Source organism: Nomascus leucogenys, chromosome 11, assembly GCF_006542625.1.
Source record: "Nomascus leucogenys isolate Asia chromosome 11, Asia_NLE_v1, whole genome shotgun sequence".
Lineage (NCBI taxonomy): Eukaryota > Metazoa > Chordata > Mammalia > Primates > Hylobatidae > Nomascus > Nomascus leucogenys.
The window spans coordinates 91,047,295-91,058,827 of NC_044391.1; the positions used below are offsets into that span (position 1 = coordinate 91,047,295).

Genomic DNA, 11,533 nt, shown 5'->3' on the forward strand with positions numbered 1-11,533 from the left:
GAAAGGACATTAAGGTTTAACTACATCATAGTTAACTGATACTAGAGCTGATTATTTTCCAGATCTGTTTTGTGAAATGTTTATCTACAGTGAGATGCTGTTAACTCTTTTTATTATTATTATTTTTTAGTTCAGTTCATGGGACTTATGGAAAAGCTATATAGAGTAGTTACTAAGAATATAGCTTCTGAAGCCAGAAAGTACAAATTCAAATCCTGGCTTTTCTATTTTCTGCCTGTGTGACCTAGAACAAGTTGCCTCTCTTCTCTGTGCCTCAGTTGTTTTATCTGTAAAATGAAGATAATCATAATAACACATTTTCAGAGGATTTTTGTGAGCATTAGAGTGCATGGCACCTTGTAAGTACTCAATAAACATGAATTTCATCATTATACCCAAGAGATGGCCAAACCTCAAGTTACTTATGAAGCAAGTTGTATTCTTCAAGTCACCCATTTTTGTCTTTTGCATAACCTGATAAAAAGTTTTTGGCCTACTCTACCCTGTTCAATGGTTATAACCTTATTTTTATTTTTATTTTATTTTATTTTATTTATTTATTTATTTATTTATTTTTGAGACAGAGTCTGGCTCTGTCCCCCAGGCTGGAGTGCAGTGGCACCACCTCGGCTCACTGCAAGCTCCACCTCCCGGGTTCACGCCATTCTCCTGCCTCAGCCTCCCGAGTAGCTGGGACTACAGGCACCTGCCACCACGCCCTGCTAATTTTTTTGTATTTTTAGTAGAGACAGGGTTTCACTGTGTTGGCCAGGATGATCTCGAACTCCTGACCTCGTGATCCGCCCACCTCGGCCTCCCAAAGTGCTAGGATTACAGGCTTGAGCCACCGTGCCCGGCCATAACCTTATTTTTAAAAATTAGTCATTAGTCATGGGTAAGCCACTTTTTAAATTTATCTATACCACTTCAAGTGCCATGTCAACCATGGGTTCAGTGTTATCTTCTGATAACAACCAGAAGAGCAACCCCTTATTTAATAAGCATGTGATTGTTGAGATCTGGCACACTGAATTTGAACTCCGATTATTCTTAGTGATCCATAGTCAGAAAAGTGCAATTTATAATAATAGCTCTTGCAATAAATAATATTACATGATTTTCATAGTTTAAAATCCCAAATGTCCCCTTGTGGGTACACAGAAGTTACATAAATATGAGTACTCCAAACTTTGCTGACTCATTATCTCTCACTGACAGGATGTCAGCGCCCTCTTCCCCATCCCAAGAAGTGGTACCAATTATTTCTAGATAAGTCTCAAATTTGTTTAGGATCAAGTCGTGCTTTAGTTTCCCCATTAAAGTATACTCCCTCCAAGTGACAGCAAGTGGCATCAGCTGAAAGATGTCACTGCTCTGCTGTGCCTGCCCCCAGCTATGTTCTGTGATGTTATTTTACACAGAAATGGGGAGATGCCCTCTGGATGCAACAGCCCTGAAGCAACACTGCTTGTACCCCACTCTTACAAGGACACTTGTCTAAAATGTCCCATCAGGTGTTACTCATAGCCCCCCACCTTTTCTTTTTTTTGAGATGGAGTCTTGCTCTGTCACCCAGGCCAGAGCTCAGTGGCATCATCTCCGCTCACCACAACCTCCGCCTCCTGGGTTCAAGCAATTCTCCTGCCTCAGCCTCCCGAGTAGCTGGGACTGTAGGTGCACACCACCACGCCTGGCTAATTTTTTGTATTTTTAGTAGAGACAGGGTTTCATCGTGTTGGCCAGGCTGGTCTCGAACTCCTGACCTCATGTTCCGCCCACCTCGGCCTCCCAAAGTGCTGGGATTACAGGCATGAGCCACCGCACCCAGCCCCATAACCCCTTTCTTTAAATGAGTTGGACCAAGGTGCCGAGATTAGCTGGCGTTAAACCCACTGTCCCCCAACTATCCTCTTACTCCCCATCTCTGCCTTAGGTACCTACTCAGCAACTTCTCACCACTCACCTCCTGTAGGTAGAAAAAGAAATTCAGCAGAAAAAAAATAACAACTAAAACCCAAAGCCCCGAGTGCAAATGAACTCTTTTAAATAGGTGTAGACAGAGGATTGGTGGCTCAGCTGTTAAGGAACATTCAGGAGACCCTGCAACATATTTTGTTCCAAGTAAATGTCTAGTTCAGAGGACTCAGCAGATAAAGTATCCTGTCTCTAAAAAGAACTGAAATTACTGAAAATATGTGCACATTTATTTCATCACACATGGCCCAAACTGCTCTGGTGAGAAAGGGGTACATCTGAGTGACAGGGACATGTCTGTGTCCTCGCCCCAGGCCCTGAGTACATCCACCATGGCTGAGGGTTAGATCCTCACACATTTCAGTCCCTGGCTGCCAACCTACCTCTGCCTGAAAATTTATCCACGTGGCTCCTCCTTTGGATGCTCACAAATTGTCAGGTGCACACCACCATACCCAACTAATTTTTTTTAAAGAGATGGGGGTCTACTATGTTGCCCAGGTTTGTCTCAAACTCCTGGGCTCAAGTGATCCTCCAGCCTTAGCCTCCCAAGTAACTAAGATTACAGGTGTGAGCCACTGCACCTGGCTCTTTAATTTATATTAGCCATTTTCTGTAATTTGCTTAATTAAAATAGGAAAAGAAATAATTACTTAATACAGTTTGTGGGGGGATGGCTGGCTCAGCGCTGAGAGAGGTGGCCAGGGAATGGTGGGAGCTGCAGTGGTGGTGGCAGTGGCTAGGGTGATAAGCGCAGCCTGGGGCTACCCCTCCTTGGGGGCCATGCTGCATTGCACTGCGTGGGCAGCCACGAGCGAGCCTAGGGTCCAATGGGAACTGTGGAAGTTGCATCCACAAATGGACCAATGTGTATAATGATGGAATCTCCATACTAACCATTACCACCAGCTCTCCTTGATAAGTGAGCCAGAGAGTGGGTCAGGGGAGAAGAAAAGAGGTCAACATGAAGCTAAAGCAGCGAGTCATGCCATTAGCAATTCTTGTCATCTTTATCTTCACCAAAGTTTTCCTGATTGACAACTTAGATATGTCAACTGCCAAGCAGTGTTTCACCACTTGATCACCTGAGGGCTTTTCACCGAATGATGACTGGCTTGTGGATGGAGCTGTCACCCAAGTTGGACCACACGTTGCAGTTTACCTAGGAGATTGCAGCCCAGTGGGTTGTTCCCCAGGAAGTGTACTGTGAAGAGACACCAGAGCTGGGGGCAATCATGCATGCCATGGCCACCAAGCAAATTATTCAAGCTGATTTGGGTTATAAAGGGACACAGCTGAAAGCCTTACTGATACTTGAAAGGGAACAGAAAGTTGTTTTCGAACCTAAGTAGTATAGCCGAGACCATGTAGTGGAAGGGAACCACATGCCGGTTATGATAGACACAATGCGGAGGTAGCAGCCTTTCACTTGGACAGGATTGTGGGTGTCCCAGAGCCCTGTTGATGGTGGGCATATTTGTTCACCTTCAGACAGAGATCAAGCTTGTTACCATGGAGCAGCTGTTGAGCCCGTTCCTAACTGTAGGAAACAATACTTGTTTTTATGGGAAGGGTTATTACTACTGAGAAACAGAACCAGCTTGTGCTGATGGAGACACAATGGAAAAACCTGTCACACTTCGGCTTCCAGATGTGTGGCCTCTCCAGAAACACCAACAACCGTGGGCCAGGACTTACCAAAAAGGCAAGTTGGCCAGGTGGGAGTATGATGAGAGCTACTATGAGGCTGTGAAGAAAACATCCCTTTATGACTCTGGCCTGTGCCTCTTGGACACCATTAACACAGCTGTCTTTGATTACCTGATTGACAATGCTGACAGCCATTACTATAAGAACTTTCAAGATAATTAGGGCGCCAGTATGCTCATCCTTCTTGATAACGACAAAAGCTTTGGGAACCCCTTGCTGGATGAAAGAAGCATTCTTTCCCCTCTCCATCAGTGTGGCATCACTCGGGTTTCTACCTGGAACAGACGGAACTACCTAAAGAATGGTGTGCTGAAGTCTGCCTTAAAATCTGCCATGGCCCGTGACCCCTCTCCCCAGTGCTCTCTGATCCTCATCTGGACACCATGGACCAGTGGCTCCTGAGTGTCCTGGCCACCGTGGAGCAGTGCACTGACCAGTGTGGGATGGACACTGTATGGTGGAAGACACGATGCCTTTCTCCCACTTGTAATTCTCAACACAAAATAAGTGAAACTTCTTTTTACAAAGATAGAGAAGCAGCACAATCAATTCCAAATGGCATGAGATGGATTGGAAATGGCCAGCAGCAAGTTCTGGTGACAGGGGACAGGGTAGCCTTGGATATCTTTGGTGTTTTCTGTAGTAGAAACTAAAGCAAAGACCACAAGTTTCAGAGCATGGAGATGTTCCTGCTGAATCACCTTCCGAATTCCTCAGCAATTGCCCATTCTAGCAATAGGCATCACAGTTGGTCAGTCTTAATTCCCAGGCCAAAGGACAATCAGACATTTGCATAGATGAATACTGGGCTTGGCTCTGGAGTGTGTGTTTCGAGTTGAACATTTCAGTCCTTTCTCCACACTGGTGCATTTTGTGGAAAAAAAGATATATACATACATGACTAAAATCTATTAGAACACAAGGTTCCCAGTACAGGAGCTTTCCAAGAAGATTCTACTTTTTAGCTGGTCCTGAGTCATGCCCTCTGAGGCATGGAGCACAGAGTGGAAACAAGACCAGTGTGGTTCCTCTTCTTGTGGCACTCATAGTCCAGAAGAGAGGCACCAGTGAGTGACCCCACATCCATACGAGCACGCTGTGAAAGGCGGGTACAGAGCATGGTGGGGACACATATGAGGGACTCATGGCCTCCTAAAAGAAGAGGCCTCTAAAGTGAGACCTGAAAGTCAAGCGGAGAGGTGAGGCAGGAGGGAGGTAAAGGAGGAATTTCCAGGTGAGGGCCAGAGCCAGAGAAAACTTTAATTTGGTTGGGACTTTGAGAGTAGTTTCCAGTGCTACAGAGGGCCAGGGCCAAGGTGGGAGAGGTGAGGACAGCAAGACGAGACTGGAGAGGTGGACAGGGCCAGGTCACAGAGCCCTGAAGACCCAGTGAAGGATTGTGACTTTATCCTGGAGGCAGTCAGGTTTTAAGTAGGGAGCAGCATGCTTAGCTTTATACTGCAGAAAGGTCACTCAGGTTGCCTTTATGAAAACAAGTTGAAGAGGACAAGACAGAGGGGAAGCCTCTTCAGATGAGCAATAATGGAGTTCTATCCAGGGTAGGAGGAGTGGGGGCGGGCAGATAAGAACACAACCTAGAGGAGGCAGGGCAAGATGGCCAAAAAGAAGCCTCCACCGATGGTCCTCCCTTCCAGAATGCCACATGGAGCAACAACCCACACACACAAAAAAACCACCTTCATAAGAACAAAAAATCAGATGAACAATCACAGTACCTGGTTTTAACTTCATGTCACTGAAAGAGGCACTGAAGGGGATAGGAAAGAGAGTCTGGAATTGCCCACACCATCCCTCTGCCGTCCCCCAGAAGTGGCCACATGGTATGGAGACAGAATCTGTGCTTTTGTGGGTGGGGGAACATGGTAATTGTGGGACTCTGCATTGAAACTCAGTGCTGCCCGGTCACAGAACAATGAAAACTATGTAAGAGGCCAAATTGGCACGATTCAGCTTCTGAGTTAAAGATACACGTTAGGGAGCCTTCAGCATGTAGAGCCCATCATTGAAGCTGAGCAAAGCTGAAATGAATCAGGAAGACCAAAGGGACCTGATTCAGAAGCCTAAGAAACCCTAACCTATAAAAATGGACAAAGAAACAGGAGCTGGCAAAGGTGACCTTGAAGGAGAGAACAGGGGTACCCAGGAGGGAGCAGCCTCATGACAGAAAGGAAGAGCACTCTTCATGAAGGCACAGTCAACAATGTCAGATGCAGCCAGGAACTTCAGAAATAGAACAACTGCAAAATGTCTGCATGTTTGGTGGGACAGAGGCACCAGGAAGCCTGAGGAAAGCAGGCTTAATGGAATGGTCAGGGCAGAGCTCAGATTCCCTGAGACTGCAGAATGACTGGGAAATGAGAACGTGAAAGCAGGGAGCATCCAAACCCTTTGGAGAAATCTGGCTGTGAAGGGAGTGAGAGACATGAGGCAGCATTTGGAAATGGAGTTTGAGTATTTTCATTATTTTTGTTTGTTTAATGATGGTGGAGACTTATTTAAATGCCAATGGGAAAGAGCCAGCAGAAGAGGAGAGACTGAAGAGAAAAGAGGGGATTATCTATCCCCTCTGAAGTGGGAGGGGTGAGGACCCACAGTATATGTGGAGAGATCATCTTTAAATGGTGGAGAGACCTCTCTTCCATCGTATCGTGACAGTGGGAGAAAATAAAGGTTTTTGGTTCATTGGTCAGAATTAGAGGGAGTTCTTATCTACTGGTTTTTTGTTTTTTGTTTTTTTTTCTTTTGGTTAGGAAGCGCTATGATCTACTGAAAATGAGGGAAGGCTCAAAGGACTATAAATCATGCTGCTATAAAGACACATGCACACGTATGTTTATTGTGGCACTATTCACAATAGCAAAGACTTGGAACCAACCCAAATGTCCAACAACGATAGACTGGATTAAGAAAATGTGGCACATATACACCATGGAATACTATGCAGCCATAAAAATGATGAGTTCATGTCCTTTGTAGGGACATGGATGAAACTGGAAACCATCATTCTCAGTAAACTATCGCAAGGACAAAAAACCAAACACCGCATGTTCTCACTCATAGGTGGGAATTGAACAATGAGAACTCATGGACACAGGAAGGGGAATATCACACTTCAGGGACTGTTGTGGGGTGCGGGGAGGAGGGAGGGACAGCATTAGGAGATATACCTAATGCTAAATGACGAGTTAATGGGTGCAGCAAACCAACATGGCACATGGATACATATGTAACAAACCTGCACATTGTGCACATGTACCCTAAAACCTAAAGTATAATAATAAAAAAATAAAAATAAAAAAAAGATGAACCCTAAGCAAAAACAGGTAAATAAAAAAAAAAGAAAAGAAATGGCACATGGATACATATGTAACAAACCTGCACATTGTGCATATGTACCCTAAAACTTAAAGTATAATAATAATAAAATAAAATTTAAAAAAAAGAAATGAGGGAAGGCTCTGCCTACAAAGTCTAAAGTTTGAGGAGGGTGGAGATAGCTTGAAACAGAAGGGAGAGAAAGCTCAACAGTGAATATAGAAGGATTTCCAGGCAAGTTGAAGTTGAAGATCATGAAATTACAGTCCTATCAATCTGCCTAGGTTTTATATCCCTCAATCTGCCTGGAATCTTTGTCCACCAGCAGCCTTCCTGGCTTTCAGAGAAAGGAAGGCATGCCACGTCCACTACAGTTTCAGGACTAACAGACCTGCTGGAAAGGTCCGGTAGGGAAAGCTCTCAGCAGCATTTCCCTCTCCTCCCTTTACCATGCATCTAAGGCATGGCCAGCGGATAGCACATCTGTAAATGTGAGACATGAAATTTATCCACAACAGGTTTTACCCGCATCCCTTTACTTAGAGCATTTACTCATTCATTCATTTATCCAGCAATATTTATTGTACATCTTCTTACCATATGCCAGCCTCTGTATTAGGGGTACATTGGTCAGTGAAACACGGACCTGGCCCTCAAATAATCATTATTCCCAGTTGGAATTGAGTTCTATAAACAGAGAATTACAGTTGATTACAAAGGTTATTAAAGAGCACAAAAAATTTGCTACTGAGCACAGAAAAGAGAGCAACTAAAAAAAGGTTTTACAAATTTTTCTGTCATCCTCAAGCAGTCTTAATGTTTTCTCCAAAACTAAAATATCTAGGTGGTAAAAGAACTTTTTTAAAAAAAGACATTCAGAGTTAACATGTTTTGTATTTATGAAGGTATTTAAAGATCATGCAATTGATGGAGAAACTTTGCCATTACTCACAGAAGAGCATCTTCGAGGCACTATGGGATTAAAGCTAGGGCCAGCACTAAAAATTCAATCACAGGTATGGTGATTTTATATAACTAATTATGTATTAATGGCAAGAAGCTTAATACAAATATGTTACTTTTATCTTGTTGGAATATAAATAATACTTATTTAACTTCTTTATTGTTTTCCCTCTGTGGTTGAGGACATAATAGAAGTGAGGGACCCTGAAAACATTGGATGGGATGGTGGTACACCTTCCTAGATGTAACTGGGAAGATGATAAGCAAGGATGCACTGGTAAATGTTTAACAAGTAGTTCTCTTTGAAAAAAAAATGAGCCTCAATTTGTAGTATCTCCAATTTCTGTGGTGTAAATGACTCCCACCGTGGCTGAGAAACTCCTAATGTCACTGAATACTGTCATCCTCCGAGAAATCATCATCCCGCTCAGGAGTGCTGCCCTCCTCGCTCCGGGCCCATGACACTTGGGGGTGACTATCCTGAAATGGGAAGAGATGCACAGCAGCACCCCACTTTAGAGTATTTCTACCAGATACAATCTCAGATATAATAGGTGTAAATAACGTCAAGAGTAGAAGTAATAATAATAGTAAAACAATTAGGTAAAAACAATTAAAAAGTGATGAGTCTTAAGCATGTATTACTTTTGTTATGCATAATTTAATATGCTGCTTTGACTTAATTTTTAATAATGATGTATTTAAAAACTGGCTTGCAAACTTCCTAAACATTTAATAATTGGCTCTTGTGAGTTAGCCAACCCCAGCACGCCACTTCTCACTACCTCCACCACTCCATCCTGGTCTCAGGCACCATCATCTCTCATTGAATGACTGTAGTATCTCCAATTTTTTTTAATTTTTAATTTTTATTTTAAGTTATGGAGTACACGGGCAGGTTTGTTGCATAGGTAAACATGTGCCACAGTGGTTTGCTGCACCTATCAACCCATCACCTAGGTATTAAGCCCAGCATGCATTAGCTATTTATCCTGATGCTCTCCCTCCCCCCATCCCATCCCCTGACAGGCCCCAGTGTGGGTTGTTCCCCTCCCTGTGTCCATGTGTTCTCATTATTCAGCTCCCACTTGTAAGTAAGAACATGTGGTATTTGGTTTTCTCTTCCTGCATTAGTTTGCTGAGGATGATGGCTTCCAGTTCCATCCATGACCCTGCAAAGGACATGATCTTGTTCCCTTTTATGGCTGCATAGTATTCCATGGTGTATATGTACCACATTTTCTTTACCCAGTCTGTCACTGATGGGCATTTGGGTTGATTCCATGTCTTTGCTATTGTGAATAGTGCTGCAATGAACATATGTGTGTATTTATCTTTGTAACACAATGATTTATATTCCTTTGGGCAAATACCCAGTAATGGGATTGCTAGGTCAAATGGTATTTCTGATTCTAAATCTTTGAGAAATCATGCATTGGCCTTCTAACTGCTCTCCCTGCTTCTGCCCTTGCCCACCCAGAGTTGATTCACAAAACAGTAAAAGTGGTTCTTTTAATATATAAGATGGATTGTGTCACTGTTCAGCTCAAGATTCTAAAATAGCTCCCCATTGCCTTCAGAGCCAAACCCAAAGACCTATGTCATTTGTGCTCCTCCTCACATGCCACCACCATTACCGTCCTGACCTCACCATTCACTTTTCTCCCCGTCAGTAATTCCACTATTGCTCAGCTGCCCCTGGTTAGAGCCACCTTGATACCCTGTTTTACATCTGTAAACACTATGATTCTGAGAGAAAGAAAAAGCCCACCACATCCTGCAATTGTGACCCCCACAACTATATATTAATAGATGCTCCATGCCTGAAATTACCTCAGCCTCTCTGCGATGTGTGTTTAATGCTGAGTTAATGAAAAAATTTCACAGAATTAATTACTATAATTATTTTGTCTAAAAGGTATCTCAGCATGTGGGAAGTATGTTCTACAAGAAAACTCTTTCATTTCCTATGAGACAAGCATTTGATCAACCAGCAGATACATCCCCTCTTCTGGATTCTAATTCCTGGAGTGATACAATGAGCATTTTTTGTCCCCAGGATACAATAATTCCTAAAGGAATTGAGCGAGATAGTATGAGAAACTAAAAGCCCTCAAGGAGGAAGAATCGTCTTAGCCAGTTTTCCAAAGAGCCTAGGATATTACAAAGGATGTGTGAGGATTTCCCAGGACTAGATGGAGAATAAGGAGAGAAAGTCAGCCTTCCTGGAGCTGTCACAAAGGAGACTTGCCCAAGGGGCTTCCCTGCCAGGGCTGAATGACCCCAGCACCAAATGACTGGAGATGCATCCTTAGGAGCAAATGCTAACGAAGGGGAGATATACACACATCAAGAAAGCTGCAGATGGATGTTTCCATGAAGAAATCTCTGAAGAAACCAAAAGAGCTGAAACTGAAAAAAAGAGCTCCCTCCCTTTCTTCACTCATTTTCCATTCACAAACTCTGAAAGAGATAAAGGCAACCCAATGAAACCACAGAGAGGCAGAAGAGAACAGGCAGAAGTACAGAACAGAAATGGAGAAGCTGACCACGACTCCACCTTTTCTCATCCCAGATTTCCAGCGTGAAGCAGGCCCAAGGGGAGAAGCTTTAACCTTAAATTTTCACATTTTGGCCGGGCATGGTGGCTCACACCTGTAATCGCAACACTTTGGGAGGCTGAGGTGGGCGGATCATGAGGCCAGGAGATCAAGACCAGCTTGGCCAACATGGTGAAACCCCGTCTCTACTAAAAATAGAAAAAAAAAAAAAAATTAGCTAGGCGTGGTTTTGCGCGAATGTAGTCCCAGCTACTCGGGAGGCTGAGGCAGGAGAATTGCTTGAACCTGGGAAGGGGAGGCTACAGTGAGCTGAGATTGTGCCACTGCACTCCAGCCTGGGTGACAGAGCAGGACTCCGTCTCAAAAAAAAAAAAAAATCGAGTTTGACTATTACTCATGACTAGGTATTTTATTTCTGAAATAAAACTATGTTATGACTGAAAGTGACTGGAGGACTGCTTATTATCTGAGAGGGAGGTGAAAAGTCATAGTATCCACTTGAGATTTCATCCAAGGGGTGGGGAAGTTATCTCTGCAAGGCAGGTTTGAGCTGGCAAGGTGGAGTGCTCTCTGCTCACACCCTGTGGAATCCCCCATTTTCAACTTGATGTTTAACAGAATGTCTCTGAAAGGATAAACAAGAAAATGATGACAATTTGCTCAAGGAGGGGATTGGCTAACAGGATATGAAGAAGTCTTCTTACTATGTACATTCTTGTACATTTTGAATTTTTAACCATGAGAATATATTTTCTATTTAAAAAATTTATATTTAAAATGAGCAAACTCTAGAAAGCAGCCTCTGAGATGGCCCACAAGGATCCCTGCATCCTGGTATTCAAGCCCTTGCGTGATCTACTGTGCTTGAGGGTGGGCTGGGGGTATTGAGCCTTTTCTAACAAACAGAATACAGAAGGCGTGATGGATGGGACATCACTTTTGTGGCTTCTGTCTTGGGTGCTCGCTTTCTCTCTCTCTCTCTCTCTCTC

General features: G+C 43.5%; 1 protein-coding gene and 1 pseudogene across 2 annotated transcripts in view; both read left to right on the forward strand.

Moving 5' to 3' along the window:
* The window catches only part of SAMD7 (sterile alpha motif domain containing 7), a 28,511-nt gene extending 17,770 nt beyond the window's left edge, over positions 1-10,741 (forward strand). For both annotated transcript variants that reach the window (XM_003256433.3, XM_003256434.2), the window contains exons 8-9: positions 7,926-8,036; positions 9,902-10,741. In XM_003256433.3, the coding sequence (XP_003256481.1) occupies positions 7,926-8,036; positions 9,902-10,090 (300 nt within the window). In that variant the 3' untranslated portion in view covers positions 10,091-10,741. The remainder of the gene's footprint in view (positions 1-7,925; positions 8,037-9,901) is intronic.
* On the forward strand, positions 2,939-4,174 carry LOC105740505 (annotated as a pseudogene).
* Positions 10,742-11,533: the final 792 nt, after the last annotated feature.